At 35.5% G+C, this 26,935-nt stretch overlaps 1 protein-coding gene across 1 annotated transcript in view; it reads left to right on the top strand.

Moving 5' to 3' along the window:
- The window catches only part of Cnbd1 (cyclic nucleotide binding domain containing 1), a 261,717-nt gene that overhangs the window by 177,699 nt on the left and 57,083 nt on the right, over positions 1-26,935 (top strand). The window contains exons 9-10 of the mRNA XM_041656754.1: positions 2,566-2,675; positions 4,698-4,854. Of these exons, the coding sequence (XP_041512688.1) occupies positions 2,566-2,675; positions 4,698-4,854 (267 nt within the window). The remainder of the gene's footprint in view (positions 1-2,565; positions 2,676-4,697; positions 4,855-26,935) is intronic.

Here is a 26,935-nt window from a genome sequence, read left to right as displayed (position 1 = left end):
TCTATTACAAATAATGCTGCTATGAACATAGTTGGACATATGTCTTTGTAGTATGGTTGAGCATCTTAAGTTTATATGCCCCAAAGTGGTATTGCTCTGCTATAGGTTCAAAGCAGTTCTTTTATTTATCAATGGTAACCACAACATACAGAGGGAAATCCCACATCATGATTCTTCTAGGTTATGTTGATCAAGTCTTCAGGTTGTGTGACAGCTGGGTTCCGGTGTTGCCATGTTGCTTTTTAGGTTTTTTGATGAATTCTTGCATTGTCATCTACTCATTTATTCCTTCAATTGATGATGGCAGTGTCTTTGCGTCTTGGTCCAATCCTTGCAGTGGTTGTCTGAGTCTTTGGGAATTGGTCTTGGTCTGCTCTGTACTCTCAATGTCTGTGTCTCGGGGAGCCACTGAGGTCACTCTTAGTTTTCTTTCTTGTTCTTCTCTCCTGGTTTGATCTCTTGTTCCATTCTGTACAGTCACAGCTTGTGCTTTAGAATTGATCTCTTGGTCCTTTCTCTTGATCCTCTCCCTTGAAACTCTCCTGTTTGCTGAGGCAGGTGGCTGAGGGGCCCACGGTTTTGCCCCACTATGAAGGGCCTGGAGAATGGGGTGTCCTGCCTGTTGACTGGTCACTCACCTCTTGGTCCTCACAGTATTATAGCAAGCAGTGTTTCAGAGTTCCACTGAGGTTGCAGAAGGATAGGTGATATTGGTGGTGGGATGGAACTAGTAGCTTACAGGGTCCCATGGATGGGGTAGGTATTGGACCAGCCTACCTTGAGGAAACTCTCCTCATGGCTGGCTAGAGAAGCTGAGGGAGTTGGGGGGACTGGGGATTTGCCCCACTAGGAAGGTCCTAGAGGGTTGGGTGTCCTACCAGGTGGCTGGTCCTTCACCTCTTAGTCATCTCTGTATTAATGGAAGCAGTGTTGCAGAAGGATAGGCAAGTTTAGGGACAGGATGAGACTAGTAGTTTTCAGGGTTCTGTGGATGGGGGTGGGTATTGGGGCAGCCTACCTGCAGGTGAGATGAAATTTCAAAATTAAAAATAAATACTAAAGATTGACTGTTATAATCAACTAATTTTTCCCAATTTTATGAGAACATATACATCCTTATCCAATGCACTTTGATATAATTTAATAGTTAAATAATTACATATAGCATATTGTATCCTTATGGCTTGTAGTATTTGAGGTACATGTTTATAATTTTGAATTATACTGACATGCTTATGGTACTTTTTATCCTTCAGTGATTTTTAAATTAAGATTCTAGGTACAGTTGAAATATTTAGAAAGCCCGAGGTTCAAAATTCACAGAAGTAATAACAAATTCATATATAGTATTTCCTCTATGGCATATATAGCTAAGTGTATTTCATATATTTACTAAAGAAAGCATCAATCACAGGGGAAATTAAATTTCAAATTACAAAGCAATTCTGAAAGTTAAAATGAAAAAGAAAAACAAACATAAATTCTATAAAGATCAGATCCTCAAAAGCCAGAGTAACAAGACCAGCAAAGTATAGTGTAATAGAACTCTGAATACCAGTCCCCTAAAATTACGATAAACACACAAAAAAGAGAGAGGAGGAGCTTTGAAGAAAGAAACCATTGAAGAAAGGACTTTGAAGAAATCTCTGGGTTTGGAAAACACACTCTTTCTGCCTCTCCTCCTCCACTTGCTCATCTAAAGTCATACAAAGAACATGCAGAGAATTCCAAGCAGGCCAAAAGCCACAGTTCACAAAAGTAATGTAATTGTGTAAGAACACAGAGGAACAAATCGAACATGCTTTATGATAGGCCAGTATACCCTGAAAACCTTTGCTTGGAACTGCTAATATATTCAGAAAGTTGCTTGTTCCAGCCAAAGGTATAGGGAGGGTCTGGAGAGTCAATCATTAATTTTTGTGGAACTCACTATTTAAATCTCTGGAAGTTTTAAATCTGACACATTAGACATATTTTCAAAGATTTGCTACATTATTATTATTATTATTATTATTATTATTATTATTATTATTATTATTTCCTCTCTGTGTGTGCATGTGCGCACACAGTTTAGTGCAGGTGCCCGAGGTGACCAGAGCCATTGGTTTTCCCTGGAGCTTCCATTCTAGGTATTTGATACCAGCCTGATAAGGGTACTGGGAACCAAACTCAGACCTCTGGTAGAAGCAGTACACTCTCTTAATTGCTGAGTCATCTCTCCAGTACCTAGAAATAGTTTTAACATTGAATTCAGCATTTTCTGCAGATGGGTGCTTCTCAAGACTCCCCTCATCTCTATGAGATAATAGTAGCACATGATTACGTTCCTGGCAAAGCATTGCCAGTGATTATTTCTAGATGGGTACATATTTATGAACACCAGAAACACTTTTAAAATTTCACTTTACATAATGTTGTATCTGTAAAGTGGTGTCTATTTAGAAAATGACCATAAAGAGCTATTGAATCAAGTAGGATAATTTTTCTTGTCAGAATACACAAAAAGATTTTTATGCGACATAATTGTAATTAATTGTATCTCCCTTCTTTATCTCTCATTTTCAGTGTTAGTGGAAAGTGGAACTGTCATTTCATTTGTGGGTTTTATTAATTCTGGATATTGTAACATTTATAGAAATGTTGTGGGTCTCGTGAGTCTACGATTAAACAAAATGGTGAGTTTCAACTTATTTGTTGATTTAATAATTAATTACTCTTGTGAATAAAGGATGTTGGGTAGCATTTCTCATGCATATTGAACATTGTCCTGTTTTATTTAAGAAAATAACAGTTGAATTATTTGGGGGAATTTTTATTTGGTTTATTTTTTGTGCAGTAAGATGTAAGATTCAGGAATGAAATATATTGAGCAAGATATGTTGATTTATAAATGGTGAAATGACCAATAACCACAATACAAGGTCCTTCATCTTCATTGTCAGGGAAATGGATTTTAAAACCATAGCAAGGTAGCCACAACAGAACAGAAGGGGTAAGATGAACTTCACCACACGATTCACCTTTCCCTCTAAATATTTACCTATTTATCTAAAGACTCACATTAATCCCCATCCTTCCTGAACTAGAAGCAATCTAAATGTCCATTAATGAGACATTGTACTGTATTTAGATAGTGGTCAACCACACAGAGTGAAACAGAACCCATGATAAGGTGTGTTGCATTAATCTCGACACAAGTAGTGTGAGGACGTCAAACTCCAAAGAGTACCATGTATTCATTTCACTGCCCTTAACCAGACACAGAAAGAGTCATATGCTAGAAAAAGAAAGAGCAATTATTTCTCTGATAGCATTTAAAATTATTCAGTTAAATATGTAAACTGGCTTATACTATGACTCCTTAGTTATGGTAAAGATATACCAATCACAGAAATGGCAAATATTCAAGCTGTTATGATTTTGACTTAAAAAAACTTACAAGACTTTCTCCTGACCAGAAGGTGGTGGTGCACACACACCTTTAATCCCAGTAATCAGGAGGCAGAGGCAGGTGGATCTCTGTGAGTTCAAGACAAGCCTAGTCTACAGGAGCTTGTTCCAGGACAGGCTCCCAAGCTACAGAGAAACCCTGTCTTAAAAACAACCAAAAAAGAAAAAGAAAAAAGGAAAAAAAAAGGCTTTATTTTTGCCCAAGTGCCTGTCAAACACCTGTCCTGGGGAAAATTGTTTTCCATTGTTTACTGTAACCTGATCATCATTAGGTCTTCCAGAACAGATGTCATTCTTTTCAGAATCACCTGGGCTGAAACTGCAGTAAAGTCTTCTCCACAGGACCCCTGATGTGAAATAAATTATTAGATCATTAAATTAAAATTACTATTGTTACTAAGAAAACATATAATAGTTGGAATATGAATATGGCTCATGGAAAGAATATTTATAATGTGTACACGTACTTGAGATCCATCCCCAGTAACACACTTGTGAGCAAACATGCACAGATAATAAAAGAAAAACGACAAGCGATAGTTCCTATTTCAGTTAATCGGTCACTTACAGCCATTACAGTGTTTCAACCCCATCTTCTCAGTTACTCCCTTAACTGTGTCTCCAAACTGAGGTTAAGGTTTATCACAATTGGTAGTTGACAAAATATGGTTAAATTTCACTCTGATCACAAAGTAGTATTCTAGGGCCTTTGGAAACTTCAACCATTTCAATATTTCTCAGACAGCTTGTTGCATTCAAAAATGAAACAGGGTAGTGAGATGTCTCAGTTGATAAAGGAGTTTGCCTTTCAGCCTGACAAACTTTGATCTTTGGCCCACATAGTGAAAGGAGAGAACTGAAACCTGTAAGTTGTCTTCGAGCCTCTTCATGCATATCATCATTATAAATCAACATAATCATCATTATCATCATCATCATAAGTCAAATCATCATCATCATCATCTCACACATACCCTGAATATATAAACATTAAAGTAACATAATAGATGCATAACTAAATGGCAGTGTTGTCAGCTATCATGTTCCTACTGGTCTCCTTGACTGCATCATGGCTTTAATATAAAATGAATAAAACAATGAATAAAATAAAATGTAAATGTTTTCTCTGATTTTAATAAACTTTATTTCTAATATTTATTAGCTAGATGATTTAAAGAACTAAGTTCCTGACAATATTGGCTGCATGAATAATTTTATTAAAACTCTATTGTCTGTATCTTTTGCAGAAAAAAGTTAAAAAGCTTGTGTATATGGGTAAACTTAGGGAGAAGCAATCCTTTGGTGAGATCAGCATTCTTCTTCAAGATCCTTTCACATGTACAATAATTACTGGAGGAGAAGTTGAGATGACGATTATCGAAGATAAGGATATTCTTGGTAAATGCAAAAATGCCATATAACTGTTGTGTAACCTAATATATGGAGTTTTGGAAAGGGTAGGGGTTTTTAACTGACAAAATATAAAGTGAGTGTGGATATATGTAACAGAGGTAAGAGATATACAAGACAGGTGATAGACAGACAGAGAGATGCCCCTTATATTATTCTGATTCAGATTTGTTACTTTAAGGTTATATTATTCACTTTTTAAAAGAATAATTTGAAATTAGTAATCTTGATAATTCACAAGGTATGGTAAATGTAGCAGTCCTGATTTTACAAGGATGTTTTATTTTCATATTTAAAAAGGTGTTTCTTTTATGATTTTGAATACAGTCAAATATAAGCAATACTTAATGTTCAAAAGATCAAACACACATATGTACAGCATATACAAATGCATATAAGCATACACACATGCATAGATACATGCACATACTTGCACAACTGCATGTAAAACACATGCATATACATGCATGCACATACAAACACCTATATTTGCAATACTTAAGTCTTTTAGATACTTTAGGGTTCTAGTATTAAAAGAATAATGATTTCATCACAAATTAAATCATAGAATTGAATATAAGCAGAAATGAATAGTGGTTAAGCCATGAAAGTCATTCTTCATACATTAAAACTAGAGAATGTCACATACTAATTACATAATAAAATAGGAAACATTTCTAGACATTAACATAGGTGAATGATTTTCTTACACAAACTCAATGTGACAGAATGCTTGGAACTCAAATTTTGAGTGTTTAAACTTCTCCTGGAGAATATACAGGCTGTCCTTGCTATAATCTTATTTAAAATGAAAATATAATCTAATTTCAGGCATCTGTTTTTAAAAGGCATGGTTTTGAAAGAGTATTTGTTAATTTTTCCCCTTCCTTGCCATTCAAATACAATTCCCTGGGAGTTAAAGATGACTTAATATCACATACTAACTACCAGCTAAAATAGCATTTCTTTCACTTTATATATGACATACTTTTCCATTCACTAACAGCATACATATGGTTCCTTTATGTAAATAAAAATTACATATATTACTAGCATTCAGAGTTCACTAGAAAAACAGAACCAACTGCATATTTATATATGTAAAGAAGATTCTCGGGGAAGGTGTTCAGGTGGAACCAGCAATTCGTTCTTGTTCATTCCAAAGACTGAGGCCTGAGAATTAGGGAAGCTGTTGGCAAAAGTGGTTTTGATCCCAGTCTGTGGGACCAAAGATCAGAAAATGTGTGTGTGTGTGTGTGTGTGTGTGTGTGTGTGTGTTTGTGTGTGTCTGTGTTTGTGTGTGTGCAGCAGAGAGAATTCGCCCTTCATATGTCTTTGTAGCTCTACTCATATATTGGATAATTGAATTTTAGCTGTCAATACTCCTGACTATGAGCCTTCCTTTCTCAGTCTTTTCATTCAGATACTAATCACTTTTAGAGACATCCTTATATAAATACATGGAAAGACTTCTTCCCATATATCTGAGAATTCCTTAGCTCAGTCAAATTCATACCTAAAACTAATCATCAAACCAGGAATGTGTTTCTTTCAAGCTTGTATTAGAATTTCCTTTGCCACCTGGCAGTTCCATACATATTTAAATAAATGGTATAGTATAAAGATTAAATTGTAGGTGTGCACACTATTCATCTTCTAAAATTTATTCTATAGTTCATTTATTTTACGAATGATTTCACAAGGCTACTGTCATGCTATTTACTTGATTCATTAGTCCCTAGGGAGAATTATGATAAGAACTATATGTTTCCAAAATTCATAAGGAAACATTACGATATTCCAGAATATATTTATATTTCTACACTCTAAGCATTTTATGTTTTATTTTAAGAGAGTTAACAGCTTTAAAAAAGTAAAATCCTTTCAGAAAAATAATGCATGACTGGTTTTAATGAAAGGAGAATCTTTACATGTGAAAAATGAACTTAAATTTTCACTTTGTCTGTGTATAAGTTTGTGCATAGGATATGGTGTTGGGGATGGAAACGTGGGCTTTGTACATAGGATGCAAGTACTGAGACACTATTCACCCAAAATTTGTTTCTTTAAAATTGTCATTTTAAACGCAATTTATGTTTCACAGTTTAATACACATGCATAATACATTGTAATTACTCACGTCCCATACAAGTTCACATCCTCTTCTAATCCCTGACAACATTCCACTCAGAATACTAGACTCTTTGCCACATTTATGTGTTTCATTTTATGAACCATTACATTTAAACACTGTCATCTTCATGGCTTTAGCTTTGGAACGGTCAGTTGGAGGCTGGTGAGTTCATGAATAGGTGATTACTTGTTGTCTGACATTTACCAATAGCCTAAATTTTTCATTACACTTTTCCCTATAAGTCACCTCCTTAATTCTTTTTCTCCTGTCTCCCAAAATGTTCTCTGAGTCTTGGAATGAGAAGCAGTATAAATATCCCATTAAGGGGTGAGCATACAACCATTAGTTATTATTTCTTGTTGTTGTTGCATTGTTTAAATTTATTATAAACTCAAATAAGCGTGATTCACACAGTCAAATACTGTAGTAAAAATAAAAGCAAATTTCTGTCCAAGTATTACAATTCATGTTATAAGTAAAAAGATCATAGAGAATATTAAAGGTAATATTCAGAAGAAAAAAATAATGAATGATTGAAAGCTCAAGTCCTAAATATTTTTCATAAAAATGTAGAATCAAGAAAAATATACTTCATCAGATGATAAGTATCAAATATTATTAAACATTTATGCATTTATTTTTAGAATTTGACCAACTTTCATATGTTTCTTTCCTCTATTTTTCTTTTACTGAAAATAGATTATTTTCATGTAATATATTCCGGTTATTATTTCCCATCCCCAAACTCCTCCATGATCCTCTCTACTTCCCTTTTAATCTGAGTCCACACCCTTCCTCTTTCCTTTGAGAATAGGAATTTAAAGAATATTAAATAAAAAAACAAGTAAAATCACCAAAATAGAACAAAACAAAGAGAAGAGCCTAAAAGAGCCCAAGAAACACACATATACATATATAGCAGAGACACAAATATTCATAATGCAGGAATCCCTTAAAAACATAAAACTGGAAGCCATAGTGTAAATCCAGCGGGCATGTTATTTTTGAAAAAAATACAAAAATTGCCTGGCCAAACATTATCAGACAAGGAACTTTGGAACGTGGCACTGAAATGATTTTGTCATGCCATCTACTGCTGGCCATGGGGTATGCCTTTAAAAGAGTTTTATATCCCCACTGAGACTCTGTTAGAGAGAACTAGTTTTTCATTTGCGGGTGGTTATCAATTGGAGGTAGCTGTGTTAGGGATTCTGGTTTGTGTCCACTCACTTCTCCTCTCAGCATAGGACGTCCATTATTCCCAGTGCAAGCCCTGTTTATGCTGCCACTATCTACGTGAGTTCATGTGTGTTTATTCTATTGTGTTTAAAAGTCCTTGTTTCCTTCTTGTCTCTTACAAGGTATCTATTTTGCTAACATGACCAGAGAAAATTTATCCAAGGATATAAGAATTTAGTATAGTTTGAATGATATAAGGAAACAACCTGTTGCCTTGTATTTTATGTAGTGGGTGATTACAGCAAAGGTAAATCTATAAAAAACAGATGTAGCAGATACTTGGTTTAAACAAGAGAGATGACCTTTGCCATTTTATACATGACTAGATGATCTTGCTAATTTTCTCCTTAGACAAATAACAAAATGTCACTCACCGTTCGTCTCATTTTGTCATAGTTGTGAAGTAAGATCTCACGTTTGTAGTCTGTGTAAATTTTTAGTAAGACAATTATGTGACTTGTTCATGATTGAAAGATGATAGGTGTACTATCAACTTTCTTAACCCTTTCTCAATGATTTTCTTCTATAATAGTTATCAAAGACTAGGATTGCTACCTACCCTCCAATCCTGTAACTCCAGAGCCCAAACTATCAAGGTCATGCTTCAGTAACAAGTTAACTGACAGTTCTCAAAAAACATGACGTTAATCCCTTGTCTCCCTGTAGATATTTTACCTATACTTATATGTTTTTAGCTAGAGTTTTACTAAACTGTACTTTATTAATGGTCTCTGTTGTTTATAGACACAAATGAGAAATCTATTTTATTCCCTTTGAAACATTACTACATGCAGGGTGCAAACAACCCCTGAGCAAAATGAATAAAGATCTGGGTCAACAGCAAATTGGGTCAACTCTGTGGCTTCCCACCTGTTATTGTGTAACTTGTTTTCCTTTTTGTGGTTAAAAAGCTAAAATCCATATTCATATTATTTTATAGTTAACTATATAATTATCTCTGCTGCTGTACTTTATTTTGTCAGATAAAAGCAAATTACTGCACACTGTCTTTTCAGGTGAAAAACAGGCTATTTTTGGTAGATTAACTTTATGGATGACAAGTTTTCTCAGTCATTATCTAGGGTTGCTTTATTTCCAGAATATTTTGAAGATATGGTTTGTTAAATTTACAGTTCTTGGCTGACATTTTCTGCTTAGGCATTTCCAGCATGCATGCTCTCTTTGTCCTTCTCTCTGTCCCCCTCCCCCTGTCTTCTGTCTACTATAGTTCCAAATAAGGTTTTTTGTTACACAAGATTATCTCTTATCTTTTCTACACAATGAGGCACTTTATTCTTGGTGCTTCAAAGATTGTCTTTTGCATTCTGATGTGTAGATACCTGTGGATATCTTCATTTTATATCACTTGAAGTTCAATAAGTTTTCTGATTATGTAGGCAAATATTTTTCACACTACCTCTCTGGGTCTGGGTTTTTCACTCAATATAAAGTTCCCAACTCCATCTCAGAATCCTCTGCTGCATGACTTATATGGCAAACACTGCCTAATTGCTGAGAAATACTGCTTTAATTTTCCTATTCACATGGAAAAGTTAAATCCTCCAGCCCTTCTCAGTTATGCTGTAGCAATGTAACTGGCACTGAGAAATAGTATAAAAGAATCTTATTGTTGATTTGGCCATGAATCATACGATCTTCCATGATCTCACTCAGTGTCTGGAAATGAAGTTCTCCAAAAGAGAATTACAAGACAGTGGGAACCTGAAGCCTGGATTTTTCTTTTTCTTTTTTGGATGGAACTGTCCAGTAGAATAGCTCATCCAGAAACATCTGTATTCAACTTGGAATAAGTGACATATAAACATTGATTAAATCAAGCATCTATGGTTTTGGTTTGTTTGTTATAGCAACTCAAAAGTGCTACCCTGAGTCATTCGGCTGACAAAAGTGCAAGATTTTTTTTGAGACAATCTTTATAGGTAATAATTTCCAGACTAAAACCTAAAATGAATATGTTTGACATTATTTTTAACATTCTGAAAATTTCCATTTAAAAGAACTATTTGATATCTGTCATGCAAAACATTATTAAACAAAAAATATGTGTATAAGGAAGATGTATTCTTCTATATGTCTCTTGCTGAGAAGGTTGGGTAGTATTGTAAAAAGAGCCTCATATATAAAAAGGATTCCACTTTGGTAATACAACATTAAAAATAACTTATAATATAGTTGCATATTTCTGTGAACAAAGTAAAGTTGTTCTATAGCATTCTATGTATATAGTGTCTGTAAACAAAGGACCAGAACTTAGTATATTTAAATATGAAAGCAAAAATATAACTTTATTTTTAAAATCAACAGATTATTCTATAATTTCCTTATCAATAGTAAATACAAATTATTCCAAAATATTTGTAGATAACGCTAAACTTAACTTACTTATAAAATCCATACTGGATATTTTTCCTAACTTCATAATATTTGAGACACACAATCTTTTATATTTATTGTGTCATTAAGAAGTTTTTCTTAAGGATATAATATTATAGGCATTAAATGAAAGCTCTTAAGTTAAAATATTGTTTTAAAAGGCATACTAGATTTTCAAAGGATACAGTGAGATATGCTATAATATAACACCCCAAAATTTATTTAATTATGTTGTTATAAAGGGATGGGGGGATGGATGAGTGGTTAAGAGCACTGGCTGTTCATCCAGAGGACATGAGTTCAACTCCAAGCACAAACACGGCAGCTCACAAGTATCTGCAACTTTAGTTCCAGGGGATCCAATATGCTCATACAGACAAACCGCACATGAAATAAAAATAAGATAAAAAGATTTCTTTAAAATGTGTTTTTATTAATACTTAATCACACAAAATTGTTTGTTTTTCTTTATACTACAAGTTAAATTTGCATTTGAATTTTCAAGTTTTTACTCCATTAAGGCACTTCATTCCCATTTTAATACTATCTGACATATTTTTGTATGGATCTGTAGAATCTATATAAGCTGGTCTCTGAGTGTACAGGCAAATGATTACTGAGAGATGATTAATTATTCCAGGGGGAAAGTAAGAAAGAATAAACACAAGTATCAATCAGAGATGTGTAATTGGAGAGTAGGAGGAGAGTATTGTTTGTGCAATACAGTATTAAGGAATAAGATTACAATTTGGAAAAAAAGTGTGCTAATGTCCTATCCCAAAGGTGTGAAAATGATATTTACACAAGAAGAATAAATGTGGAATCTGGTAGGTTACTGATTCTGACTGAGTCATGATCAATATTTAATTCAAAGTAGATTAATAATACTTTATAAGCAGAAGATAATTTCTCTTTGCCAGGGTGTAAAATCTAATCAGAATAAATGTGTCTGTGCATTCATATTAAAACTAGGGTACACTAAAGAGACTTCAGAACCCATGTACCTTTCACCTATTAAGCCAATGAATATTTTTTGATCCCCATATCTCTGATTCTAAGAGAATGGCAAAAGAAAAGAACCTTAATTCTATGACTTCACAGTATGATAAGATACAGTTTGAGACCTGCTCTGTGAAGTTTAAAGGGTTTCTACAAGACATGTTTTGTTCTCTCTGCAATGTGTGCTAAAGAGAATAATGAGAAGGGGCAAATAATTTATTCATTGCTGATAGAAATATAAATTTGTATAACCACTATATAGCACAAGTTAAAAATTCCTCCACAATTAATAATAGAAAAGGCATGTGGTATAGAATTTCAATTCTTGGATATTCTCTAATGGAATTGAGATCATGATCTCAAAGGGATAGTTATGTTTACTAGGGTACTATTTGTTGTGGATGTGATATGGAACAAAACATAAATATCCATCCAATTAATGAACCAGTAAATAAATAATGTCACCTATATACAACAGGGTGATGTGCTGTGACCTTATAAAGGAGATTTTCTCCAGCTTTGTGAATTTGTTCTTTAGCCTCTCTCACAGGAAGGTTGCCATTGTTGGTTATCCAGCACTTATCAAGTCCTGCTGGTTTACCAGAGTGACTAAACAGTTCACCTTGCACTCAATTCCAGGAAAGATGAGGAGCAATGCAATTGTGCTTAGTTTTAGCAGTGAGAGGACAGCAATCTTAACAAAAGGTACATTTCAAATTTAAGAAGAAACGATGAAGACAAAAAAAAAAAAAAAAAAAGAAGGAAAGTCCCTGAAAGTCTTGACTAACAATCCAATCTTTAGAACATCCATTATCCCAACCCTGAAATATAAACTACCCTGCTATTCTCTTTCAATCTTTAAAGAATACTGTAGACTAGTTTTCTAGCATAATGGTCCAGGGACGAACACTGGATAGAAGGAAAGGGCCCTGTACTATTAACAAAAAGACGATGACATTTCTCCTCTTGGCGAGAAAAGATATGTTTTAAGTGGTAACATGGTTTACCATAGGGACATTATGCTGAAAGAAATAAACCAGGAAATTAAGGGCAATGAAACCATGACTTCATGCACAAACAGTATCTAAAGGAGCAAAATGTATAGATTCAAAGGCTGCAGTATTAATAACTAAAGACTAAATGTGGAATGGAAACATAAATTAATAATCTATTGGCATCAAGCTTCAGGTAATCAAGATGAATACGCTTTTAAGATCTCTACTAGATTGTACATATGATTAATAATACCATATTTTAAAAGAATAGATATATTTTTTCTTAGTACAAATAAGTAAGATGTTTGTTTCATACACTTGCTCAGAGAGCATATTTCATCTGATTAGGTATTTTATGAATATACTACAATACTATAGAACTCATTAGAATTCAGAGTTAAAATTTAGCTAAGTGAAGTGAAATAAAATTCTTAACAAGATAAAACACTTCTAAGTACCAAATAATTGGAGCGCTAACTCTTACCACAATAGACATTTAAACACAGTAATGACAAAGGACTGTGCTCTAAATGGACAAATTTGCCTATAGTAAGATCTAACATGCAGTCTACTGGGTGACACCTGTCTTCCACAGTTTTTCATTTTCCATACATTTTGGGGTGATTCTTACATTCTATTTCCTACAGAGATGCTCAGTTTACTTATTGCAGTATTAGACAAGTAACTTGTGCGAGTGGGAGGAATAAACACATCCTCTAGAAATGTCTGCACACGTCTTCAGTTTGCTTACTTTCATTGTTTGTTCCTTCATCTGTCATCTATCAATTCCCAAATAAGGCAAGTTCTCCTCAAGATCAATTATTGTTTTTTTAAGGGTGATGTACGAGGCTGGCAAGGAATCCACCCATATTTTGTATTTGGAAATCTTGATATATGACTGTACCACAAAATATAATTTATGTCCTCAGATTATTCATAGTTTACAAAAGCATATAGATCTTATCTCTTTTAGATTAGTAGTCGTGGGTATGATAAAATATATTGTTTGAAAATCTATTGCCCTCAGAATTCAAACAATTTTTCTTCCTTTTATTCCACTACTGAAATACCACATAGATGTAATTATGGTCATGGCCTCATTCCTAAGATAATCACAGATTTATAATAAACTTATTATAATCAGTTTTTACTAAGCCTAGAGTTATCAGTGTAGTCGCATTATAGTTTGAATTCTATCTGTAAGCAAACTTTCGGCAAACATTGTTATACTCATTCTGAAGGGCTTTCATATCTATGTATTTCCTGGAGACATTTAAACATTTCTGTACAGATTTTGAGAGCATTTGAAAATTATGCTTTCTTTGCATGTCTGGAGCCACCCAACATCACCCTTCTGCAAATACTGAACTCCAGCTTTCTGAGAAAATAGGCCTGGAAAGAAAATAAAAGTTTCACAGTTTCACACAAATGTGTTTATAAACTGTCTTTTTGACTTATATCAAAAATTACGATTCATGTTCCCTGTGAGACCATTTGATTGTTGCAGAGTTGCCCTGCATTGAAATATATACTCTAGTGTTACCTTTCAACCTTGCAAAATGCTCTTCAACATACCTTCATTCTTTTGCATACATTTCCATAAAGTAATGCATTGTTTTATGTAATCCACTTTGTAAAATAATCTAATCCATTATTTTATTTTACATTGTAAGTATATATTTCATAACTCCAGGTTTTAGGAAGCTGATATCAGTGCTATAATTCTTTTTGTAGAAGTTTAAATTTGCCATGCCATCCTTGCTTAGTGTATTAGTGTATTAGGCAGCAAGTGCATTTGCCCAAGGCTTCTATATGCGTTTTAAAAGTTTCTCTGTGACTTATTGGGCTTTAACTCTATTGATAGACTTCTTTTGAAAACTAAGAGAGTCAGTGAAATTAAACCAAACAGAAAGGTATTGCTGCCATAATTTTTTGACCCAACTATTATGTAAAGAAAAAGATTAAATATTCTTTCCTATCATGAGAGACTTTTTTATTTAGCTTCTTTTGTGAAGCTAGTAGACTTGTATAAGAAATGCAGTTATTTTCTGTGAACACATTTGATTGTTGTATAGTTGACCTGCATTAAAATATACATTGAACTACATTCTAGTGTAACAAATCTGGTTGTCCTGGAACTCACTACGAATACCATGCTGGCCTCAAATTCACAGCCTGCCACTGCCTCCCAAGTGCTTGCCTTAAAGGCATGTATCATCATTTTTCACAGGTTTTCGCAATCATTTGAATGAGTGAAATAAAATTTATGCCCTGGCAATGCTAAAGCATACATGGCCAGCCCATATATGGAGGTTCTGTTGAACTTGTCCATATTGGGTTTCATGGTCTAACTTGATGAGGACAACTGACCAGGTCTCTTCTTTAAGAGGGCACCGGATCTCATTACAGATGGTTGTGAACCACCATGTGGTTGTTGGGAATTGAAATCAGGACCTTTGGAAGAACAGGCAATGCTTTTAATCATTGGGCCACTGAGGAAGAGACCTGGTCAGTTGTCCTCATTTACTTCGACTGTGAAACCCAATACAGACGAGTTCAATAGAACTGTCCATGCATTTTTTTTTTGCATTACCAGGGCATAAATTTCAGTTAAAAAATTCATCTGATGGAGGAAGGTCATTGGCTAATAAAGGAACTGCCTTGGCCCATTTTATTGGTTAGAACATAGGTAGGTAGAGTAAACAGAACAGAATGCTGGGAGGAATAGGAAGTGAGCTCAGACTCCACAGCTCCCCTCTCGGGGGCAGAGGCCTCAGAGAGTCGCCATGCCCTGCTCCTGGACAGACACACGTGATGAAGCTCTGACCCAGGATGGACTTAGGCTAGAATCTTCCCGGTAAGACTGGTGCTTCAGTTTATTATAGATATGTTGATTGGGATATCAGAATTAGCCAGTAAGGGCTAGAGCTAATGGGCCAAGCAGTGTTTAAATGAATACAGTTTGTGTGTTGTTATTTTGGGGCATAAGCTAGCCAGGCGGCCGGGGTGCTGGGGACGCAACCCCGCCGCTCCTATTTCAACATTCATCATCATGTCTGGTTGAGACTGTCATTCTATAATGCTTAATTTAATTGAAACAAGGATGTTTTAATCACAGTGATTAATTATTTATATCTATTATCTTATTTTTAATTATGTAGTCATTTGACGAAGGACAATTATTATACAATGATTAAAGTGGGTAGAGTGGCTCATCCCTGTAAGACTAACACTCAGGAGACTGAGTTAGGAATATGGTGAATTTAAGGCCACTCTTGGCTATATAGGTGATTCCAAGAGAGTTTGGGCAATATTCTCAGACCCTATGTGAAAGGGCAAAACAGACAATGGTTATAGTTCTTAGTATTGATCTCTTTCTATTATACATAAGTGTTGTGAAATTTGGTTTATAAAAAACGTGGATTTAAAAACAACTTCTCTGACTTGAGTAATGTTAGCACTAGGTAGCACAGAAGTACGAGTTGGTATTATTTTAGGATATTTTAATATCTTTCCTGAATCTAATTCTCTGTGTTCCTGAATGCCTCCATATTCTTCATTAGTAAATTAGATGCTTATTTGAGGATGTACATCTAGAGAAGAAGATAGTTTGAGTTTTGCTTTAAAGGTCTTGGTTTTATAATATACTGTAAGGACCTCACATGTATTCACTTTATCATGGATAATGTTTGAATTTATTGTAAACTGTGTGATTTTATGATAATTTAGCCTGGCATAGTGAGATGCCACTGAAATTCCACCCTGGTGGAAAAGACGGGATTGCAAGTTTAAGTTGTGAGGAAATAATCCAATATTATAACATAATGAGTTCAACCTGTATAGCATGGACCATGACTGATTCACATAAAACATTCTCCATATACATTATTCTAAGTAGAAAAGCATATGTCAGAAAAGTATAACTGGAGAGATGCGATTGAGTGTGTTAGGAGGGAAACATTTGGAACTACAAAACATACGACCAGTTTACACACAAGGAATGTGTGCTTATGGCACTAGTAATACTACTTTCTTAGAGCCTAGTTTCTACAGCACCATCTGAGTTGGACCGCATCCCCTCTAGATTCTGTCTGAGACCCCGAAATCTGCTAATAAATTACCCATACATTTAGATCCTCTGCTCCGAATTTACCCAGATATAGTTTCTCTGGTCTCTAATTTGTACACCATTGAGAAATTGAGTAGCAAATCAAATTGCTGGAATTGGTACTTTGTGACCTATAGCATTAAAATGCTGAAAGAATCTATCATCCTCGAGTAGAAAACCAGGAACATTCAGTACAGTGTCTAGTTATATTATAGAACATTTAAAATCGAAGGGGGGAGTGTAGTGGGAGGCTGCTTGTTGGTTGGCCATCTGAGACCCAAAACAATCACACAGAAACTCTTAATTAAGTCACTGCTTAGCCCATTAGCTCTAGCTTTTATTTGCTAACACTTACATATTAATTTAACCCATTTCTTTTAATCTATATAATATAATATATTAGTAAAATTTCAGCATGTCTGACTCTGGAAGCTCCATAGCTTATCTCTGACTCCACCCTTCTTTCTCCCAGCATTCAGTTACAGTTTACCTGCCTACCAAAGTTCTGCTTTTCTATAGGTTCAAAGCAGTTTCTTTATTCATTAATGGTAATCACAGCATACAGAGGGAAATCCCACATCAGGGGAGTCTTTAGGACTTGCTACAAAAATAACAGAACATTAAAATATATCAGTTATTTTTGTAGCCATTGTTAAGAATTTTCAAGAAAGAGACATTTTTAAGTCTCTCAGGTGCTATCAATAAATAAAAGAGAGTTTTTATAATAGTTGCTTTTTTCTCACATTCATTGCTGCATAAAATGAAAGACTGGTGATTTGGTTCTTCATATTATGAAAAATTCACTATACTCTGAAGTTAATGTCTGATATTGGTATGTAGAATGGTGTGGTGATTATTAGAATATTAGAATAGGAAACAGGTAAATATAACTACCTTTAAAATAAGTATAGTTAGAAGAGTACGTTTGCTTTGTATGTATTTTGCTTTTTAAAATTAACTAGACTATATTACCATTCCTTGAAATTCTAACATAATTAATCTATCTTAGAAAGCTGTTTTGAGTTTTATGTATTTCAAAACACTGTCCCTAGATGATGTCTTACTGAACAATAATTTTCCTTAAAGAAACTCCCATAATGTAGCTTGGAGGATTGAGCCATTTATAAGGTTTGGTTTATCCTAGTTCCTAGCTATTAATGTGTTAACTAGAGAGTAGTTATTACACAAAAATACTTGCCGTGGAATCTAGGTATTTTCACACTCAAATATTCATAAATACAATCCAAGTAACTATACCAAAGCAAATACATTAGTAGTTTATTGAGGTTATAACTACTTTGAAATCAGTATACTATCCTAGACAAGAACCTAGAATATTCATTTCTAAGACAACAGTTGAATTCCTCAATTTTATTCTATTTGATTTATTTTTTATTTTTTTTATTGAGAAAAGGAGAAAAAAAAACAGGTTTCCACCTCCTCCCAGCCTCCCATTTCCCTCCCCCTCCTCCCACGCTTCTCCCCCTCCCCCCACTCCTCTCCACATCCCTCTCCAGTCCAAAGAGCAGTCAGGGTTTTCTGCCCTGTGGCAAGACCTAGGACCTCCCCCCTCCGTCCATATCTAGGAAGGTGAACATCCAAACTGGCTAGGATCCCACAAAGCCATAGCATTACGTAGGATCAAAACCCCGTGTCATTGTCCTTTGCGTCTCATCAGCCCTCAGTGTTCGCCATGTTCAGAGAGTCCAGTTTTATCCCATGCTTTTTCAGTCACAGTCCAGCTGGTCTTGGTGAGCTCCCAATAGATCAGCTCCACTGTCTCAGTGGGTGGGTGCATCCCTCGTGGTCCCGACTTCTTTGCTCATGCTCTCCCTCCTTCTGCTCCTCATTGGGACTTTGGGAGCTCAGTCCAGTGCTCCAGTGTCGGTCTCTGTCTCTATCTCCATCCATCACCAGATGAAGGTTCTATGATGATATGCAAGATATTCGTCAGTATTGCTCTAGGATAGGGTCATTTCAGGTTCCCTATCCTCAACTGCCCAAGGAACTAACTGGGGACCTCGGCTTGGGCACCTGGGAGCCCCTCTAGGGTCAGGTCTCTTGCCAACCCTAAAGTGGCTCCCTTAACTAAGAATTGTGGTTCCATGCTCCCCTGTCCAACCTTCCATTATCCCAATCCTCCTGTTTCCCCAAGGCCCGACCTCCTTCCCTTCTAACTTTTCTCTCCCCATCTCCCCTTGGTCCCATTATGTTGTCTTATTGCTATTGCTAGAACTTCAAGCACTATATTGAAGAGGTATGGCGAGAGTGGACAGCCTTGTCGTGTTCCTGAGTTAAGTAGGATGGCTTTGAGTTTCTCTCCGTTTAATTTGATGTTAGCTGTCGGCTTGCTGTATATAGCTTTTATTATATTTAGGTATGACCCTTGTATCCCTAATCTCTCCAGGACTTTTAACATAAAAGGATGTTGAATTTTGTCAAATGCTTTTTCAGCATCTAATGAAATGATCATATGGTTTTTTTCTTTCAGTTTATTTATATGCTGGATTACATTGATAGATTTTCGTATGTTGAACCAGCCCTGCATCTCAGGAATGAAGCCTACTTGATCATAATGGATAATATTTCGGATGTGTTCTTGGATTCGGTTTGCCAGTATTTTGTTGAGGATTTTTGCGTCGATGTTCATGAGTGAGATTGGCCTGTAATTCTCTTTCCTGGTTGAGTCTTTGTGTTGTTTTGGTATCAGAGTAACTGTAGCTTCATAAAAGGAATTAGGTAATGACCCTTCTGTTTCTATATGGTGGAATACATTAAGGAGTTTAGGTATTAGCTCTTCTTCGAAGTTCTGTTGAATTCCGCATTGAAACCATCTGGTCCTGGGCTTTTTTTGGTAGGGAGGTTTTTGATAACAGCTTCTAATTCTTTGTGACTAACAGGTCTATGTAGGTCGTTCACCTGGTCCTGGTTTAACTTTGGTATATGGTATTTATCTAAAAAAGTGTCCATTTCTTTTACATTTTCCAGTATTGTGTTATACAGGCTTTTGTAATAAGATCTGATGATTCTCTGAATTTCCTCTGTGTCTGTGGTTATGTCCCCCTTTTCATTTCTGATCTTATTAATTCGCGTATTCTCTCTCTGCCGTTTGATTAGTTTGGATAGGGGTTTATCAATCTTGTTGATTTTCTCCAGGAACCAGCTTTTTGTTTCATTGATTCTTTGGATTGTTTTCTGTGTTTCTATTTTGTTGATTTCAGCCCTCAGTTTGATTATTTCCAATCTTCTACTCCTCCTAGTTGAGTCTGCTTCATTTTTTTCTAGAGCTTTCAGGTGGGCTGTTAAGTCTTCAATATGTGCTTTCTCTGTTTTCTTTAAGTGGGCACTTAGTGCGATGAACTTTTCTCTTAGGACTGCTTTAATAGTGTCCCATAAGTTCGAGTAGGTTGTTTCTTTATTTTCATTGAATTCAAGGAAGACTTTAATTTCTTTCTTTATTTCTTCCTTAATCCAGGCATGGTTCAGTAGTTGACTGTTCAGTTTCCATGAGTTTGTAGGCTTTCTGGGGATAGCATTGTTGTTGAATTCTACCTTTATTCCATGGTGATCTGATAAGACACATGTGGTTACTAATATTTTTTTGTAACTGTGTAAGTTTGCTTTGCTACCGAGTCTGTGGTCAATTTTCGAGAAGGTTCCATGAGCTGCAGAGAAGAAGGTATATTCTTTCCTCTTTGGGTGGAATAATCTATAGATGTCTGTTAAGTCCATTTGCTTCATTACCTCCATTAATTCTCTAATTTCTCTGTTAGGTTTCTGTCTGATTGACCTGTCCATTGGTGAGAGAGGAGTGTTGAAGTCTCCTACTATTAGTGTTTGTGGTTTGATGGCTGCCTTGAATTTTAGTAATGTTTCTTTTACGTACGTGGGTGCTTTTATATTAGGGGCATAGATATTCAGGATTGAGACTTCTTCCTGATGAATTGTTCCTGTTATGAGTATAAAATGTCCCTCTCCATCTCTTCTGATTGATTTAAGTTTGAAGTCAACTTTGTTAGAAATTAGTATGGCCACACCTGCTTGTTTCTTAGGTCCATTTGCTTGATAAGCCTTTTCCCAGTCCTTTACTCTGAGTAGGTGCCTGTCTTTGTGGTTGAGGTGTGTTTCTTGTAGACAGCAGAATGTTGGATCCTGTTTTCGTATCCAATCTCTTAGCCTGTGCCTTTTTATAGGTGGGTTTAGCCCATTGATATTAAGTGATATTAATGACCAGTGGTTGTTAACTCCGGTCACTTTTTTAGTAGTAGGATTTGTGTGTTTTCCTTCTTTGATTTGCGCTGGTGAAGGGTCTCTACATGTCTGAGTTATTGTGGTCATTGTTGGACTCCTTGGTTAGTGATTTTCCTTCTGTTATTTTCTGTATGTCTGGATTTGTGGCTACGTATTGTTTAAATTTGTTTTTATCTTGGAAAATTTTGTTTTCTCCATTTATAGTGAACGAAAGCTTGGCTGGATATAGTAGTCTGGGCTTGCATCCATGATCTCTTAGTTTTTGCAGTCCATCTATTCAGGACCTTCTGGCTTTCATGGTTTCCATAGAGAAGTCAGGTGTAAGTCTGGTAGGTTTACCTTTATAAGTAACTTGGCCTTTTTCCTTCCGGCTCTTAATATTCTTTCTTTATTCTGTATATTTTGTGTTTTGATTATTATATGGTGAGGGGATGTTTTTTTTTTTTTTTTGATCCAGCCTATTTGGTGTTCTGTATGCTTCTTGAACCTTCATAGGTACCTCTTTCTTCAGGTTGGGGAAGTTTTCTTCTATAATTTTATTAAGTATATTTTCTGTACCGTTGAGCTGCCCTTCTTCTCCTTCTTCTACTCCATTTATTCTTAGGTTTGGTCTTTTTATTGTGTCCCAAATTTCCTGAATGTTTTGTGATGAGAATTTGTTGGTTTTGGTGTTTTCTTTGATCAGTGTGTTTATTTTCTCTATGGTATCTTCAGTGTCTGATATTCTCTCTTATATCTCTTGTAATCTGTTGTTAGTACTTGTCTCTGTCGTTCTTGTTCGTTTACCCAGATTTTCCATCTCCATTCTTCCCTCGGTTTGTGCTTTCTTCATTGCTTCCATTTCATTCTTCATGTCTTGAACCGCTTCCCTAACCTGTTTGATTGCTTTTTCTTGTTTCTCTTGGTTTTCTTGCGTGTCTTTGAGCAATTTATTCATTTCCTCTTCCTTTTTGTTTGTAATCTCTAATTGTTTATGGCAGTTTTTCACCTCCTGTTTAAGGTCCTCTATTATTTTCATATAGTTCACTTTTGAGTTGATTTCTTCTATTTCTTCAGGAGTAGGGTGTACAATTCTTCTTATTTCGGGATCCCTGGGTTCTTTTGGTGTCATGTTGCCTTTCAGGTTGTTGGAGGAATTCTTGCCTTGGCGCCTTCCCATCTCTTCCTTCAAATGGAGCCAGGAGAGGCCTGGTGTCTTGGTCCAGTCTTTGCTGTGATTGACTCTCTGGGTATATCTCTTCAGTCTTGAAGCAGGAACCTTTCCCCTCCCGATGGGATTCCTCAGCAACTAAACAGGGCCGCCGGTAGCCCAATGATCCAGGGCCAACAGGATGTTTGAAGCAAGGGGGTGGTGGTGGTATCCAGGAGTGCGCAGGAAGCCTGGCTCTGGAGCTGAAGGTGTCCAGGCTCCCTTATACGCGACCCTGAGGCCTGCCCGGTAGGCAGGCACTCACTGCTCTGGGTGGGTCGCCTTAGTTTAGGAGCTTAAAACTGTACTTGAGCACTGGTCCTAGCATACAGCAGGGCAGGGTTGGGAAGGTGTGCTGGGGGGGCTGGGTCGTGCGAAAGAAAGACAGCCCTGCAGAAGGAGCTGGGGGAGGGGGGGTTTGTGCTCTCTTCTGGGACAGTCCGCCCCTGGATAGCACACACTCACCCATCCTGATGGGATTCCTCAGCCTGAATTCCTCAATTTATTACCAATTGAAATATATTCTTGAAGGTTTAATACCTCCAAAATGGATAAACATGTAGTACCCATCTGGGACAAATACTAAGAAACAAGAACAATGGGTTCATCTCTGATACCAGATGCTTGGGCTATCTCATGGTGCAAGCAGGAAAACTTCTTTCTCAATGAGGTTTTGAGGCTGATATGTGCAATGAAATTATGAAGTCATATTAATTGACTTTATGGCCTTTTCTACTTTTGTCTTTTTGGATTTGTATCTTGATAGCTTTTATCTGTTCTATAACAAAACAATCTATATTATTACAGTCATAGGTTGCAGGGTCCAAGGGGACTGCATTCACACAGCACAAAATGCCAAAATAGTATTCAGTTGTGTTCTGAGTTAGATGGAGTAACACCTCACGTCCTATGTAGTAAAATATTAATACTTTTTATTAAAACACAGGTGTGTTTTTTTCAATCTATGTAAATAAGCATTACTATTGAGCTCTTAATACTAGCTTTCATTTTCATGTCATAAAATACCCACATCATTTGATAAAGTTATACTGAAATATATCTTCAAAGTGTTGAATGACCCTTCTTTCATTATGAATAATTGACTTAGGAAGTATGTGACCAAGTTCTAATTACTTTTTAATCTCTGGAAAGTTTTCCTTTGTACTCATACAAAAGAGAAGTAGTAAACTAACAAACCTTGAAAACCTCATTTTCTCTAGAATAATTTATATCAATAACTTCCTTCTATTTAAAGAAGCTTGGGCTGGTATTTTCTTATAATGCATCAGAATGTACAAAGGAAGTTGTGAAAATGTAGTGTGATCAAAGGAACAGAGAGAAAAACTATTCTCTTTGACAGTGAGTATATCAAGTTGGTACATTGTTTTCTATATTATAGTCTATGATGCATGAAACTGAAAAGTCTGTGAGTCTTAAATCTCAGATGATTTTATATGTCCTCTTATGAAGTTTATATTTGCCAAATATATAACTGGAAGCACCGTGTCATTAGAGTATTCTAGGAAAGCAAAGGGGAAGATGTCATTTGATGGAGGAAGGTCATTGGCTAATAAAGGAACTGCACTGGCCCATTTTATTGGTTAGGAGATAGGTGGGAGGAGTAAACAGAACAGAACGCTGGGAGGAAGAGGAAGTGAACTCAGTCTCGACAGCTCTCCTCTCGGGAGCAGACGCCTGAGAGAGACGCCATGCCCCGCTCCCGGGATGAAGCTCCGACCCAGGATGGACATAGGCTAGAATCTTCCTGGTAAGTGCACCTTGGGGTGCTACACACAGATGATTAGAAATGGGCTAAATTAATATGTGAGAATTAGCCTAGAAGCGATTGGGCCAAGCAGTGTTTAAATGAATAGTTTGTGTGTTCTTATTTCAGGCATAAGCTAGCTGAACAGATGGCCGAGGTGCTGGGAACGCAGCCCCGCTGCCCCTAATTACTACAGTCATTCAGATATCTGCCAATAACAAAGAATGACAATGATAAAGGAAGACAGGATAAACTCTCAATGCAGTGTTTCTTAATAGACAAATTACTGAAAATAAATACTGAAAAATCTACTTGTTACTACACGTACATATAGGTAATATAAAGGAATGTATATATATGTTTGTGTTGTCTACCAAAGGAGTGTATTTTCTTGCTATTTCGTGAAGTTCACACAAAGAGAAATTCAAATCAACTGAGTTGAAGCTTTTATTTCTTCTGAAATGGCTTTTCAGATATCTCATGGTGATGTTAAATATGTCATATTAAGTTTAATATAGAAAGTCATGACAATCTTTAAAAGTACAAAATATAAAAATGGCTTAATTAAAAATAATACTCTGTCGCTGACTTTTCGTGTCCCTTTCAGAAATACTGTTTTACGGCCCTTCATTGATCATATATTATGACTGGCCTACCCTATCTAGATACTAACAGCTTCATCTACTGTAGAATGTTTCCTCAAATTCTTCAAGGTATACCATGAACATTTTTCTGAAATAAATGTCACTTGCTAAAGATAGAAGGAAAGGGGGCTATGTTGAATGAAGTAAAGATCTGCCTACATCCATCCATTGCTTAGGAAAGTAGCCTAATACAAAGTAACCTATGTTGGGTTCGACTCACTATTCTATCCCTTAATAGTCTTCCAGTTATCATTGTGATATAGTTTTTGAACCCGATACACTTGAGTTTTCTTTCAGATGTACTGAATGTTGCTGTCTATCCTTAGTGTGTCTTTTCTCATGTTTAATACCAAACTTCATGCTATATATTCTTACTCTTGCTCAATGTAGGCACTCACTAAGGGACATCTGAAACATAAACTAAGTGAATGCATTGTCAATAAGTTATGGTCAATTACTGTGAAATAGCATTGTTGATAAGAAAATCATTATCATTATTGATTTTACCCTACTAAGATCTTTATATGACATATTTCCTAAGTAAATCATCTGACTGGCTTGACCACGGTTTAAGTTATTTTATTATATGCTTCCCACAAATTATTTGAATTTTAACTTTTTTGTATCCCTGAAGTCATTTCCCTATATGAAGAAATTCTCAGCAGTGGTTATGATAACAGATTTGATCTCTGAAATTCATGACACTATTTCACAGTAAATGACCATGATATATAGGCCATACTTTCATTTATTTTAGACTTCAAATGTCCAACTGATAACCCTAAAGAAATTGGATTGCTTCCAGTATTCTGGTAACAAATCCTGAAGAGACATGTCTAACAAAAGTCCAGCACTGGAGAAGAGGTTAAGATCAAGAGAGAAAATGAAATTACACCAGAGAGGAAAATCCAATGGAAGGTTCTATGCAAGGAATTAGAGAAAAACACAAGGTACAAAGCAGTGGTATAAAATAAGATGAGTTCAAACACTGAAACAGCCAGTTTATTCACATAGTATTGAAGTTATGATATATTTTTGGTCTGGCTACAAGGTTTGAAATTGATTGACCAATTCTTTTTATCACTGTTATTTTACTTCTTCTAGTACTTTAAAATTTATCATTATTACTGATATGGAAGTGCCAAGATTCTGTTCCTCTTTCTTATTAAAACCTTTATTGTTGAATCCAAACCCGCATATAGAACTTTCACTCCAGGACTTAACAGAATAAGGAGTGGTAAATTATTTGAAATAATTAGTTATTTTATACCGCTGATTTTTCAAAATGATTATTGTGACTCTTCGAAACAGTCCCAAATTTGTCACAGATTTTATGTGTAAAAGAAGTTCTGTAGAATTCACAGTATGGGTGCTTATGTTTCAGTCTGTGGTTGCTGGTTTATGTGGTTAGATGAAGGCTGGAAACCATATCTTCTATTTCAAGTACATGAGTAAAATACCAAATACCTTACAGCCACTTTAACATTGGAATACTGTGTTTCTAGTAGGTCAGCTATCATAATCTTTCATTACTTACACAGGTGCTTTGAAAGAAAATCATGAATTTAAGATGACGTCTCTGCCCTATGTCTGTGTATAGTTTACTCTCAGGTTCTACCTATTTACCTTTGGCAATTGCTTTGGCACTGAATATAGCCAGGATAAAAGAACAAAGTAATTTCTGTGTTTTATAACATTTATTCCAGGTATCATTGCTGATTAGAATGAAAAATAAATCATATTTGCATAGAATGTAAACAAATAATTCTCTTTCAAGTTATACTTGTATCTAAAATATTAAATCATTGTTAGAAAAAGGAGAGCCAATAGATGATAAAAAAGTTAATTCAGGAGCCTGAGAGATGACTCCATGGTTACAAGCACATTCTGCACATGTGAAAGAACTGAGTCCATTCATGCTGCTCATCGTACAGACTCCTGTAACACCTGCTTCATGAGAGCTAGTGCCCTTTTTCTAGCTTCTACAGGCATTTCTACCCCATGTGAAATTTTTTCACACATAACTGTCCACATATATTCACAATAAAAATAAATAAATAAATAAAAGAAATTCATACTGGGACCTGATTTGAAAGTCAATCTAATCTCAAACACCCAAAAGTGATTTGCTTTTTCTTAAAGGTAGAAATTCACTATATATAAGTTCCATCATATGGTAGAAACTCACTATATATATAAGTTCCATATATGATGGATGATAGATTATCAATTATATGATGACAGATTTATTTAAAATGATTTCTATTTGTTACTTAGAAATAGTTTATGAAAGGTTCTTGGAAAGTAGTATCATTATTGTTGTTTGTTGACATACGATTAAGTAGCATTTCAAGTGG

This window comes from Microtus oregoni, unplaced genomic scaffold (genome assembly GCF_018167655.1).
Source record: "Microtus oregoni isolate MIOR12 unplaced genomic scaffold, Mior012 000008F_ref0000371, whole genome shotgun sequence".
Classification (NCBI taxonomy): domain Eukaryota; kingdom Metazoa; phylum Chordata; class Mammalia; order Rodentia; family Cricetidae; genus Microtus; species Microtus oregoni.
The sequence above is the reverse complement of the archived record's forward strand: the minus strand, read 5'-3'. Positions and strand labels throughout refer to the sequence as shown.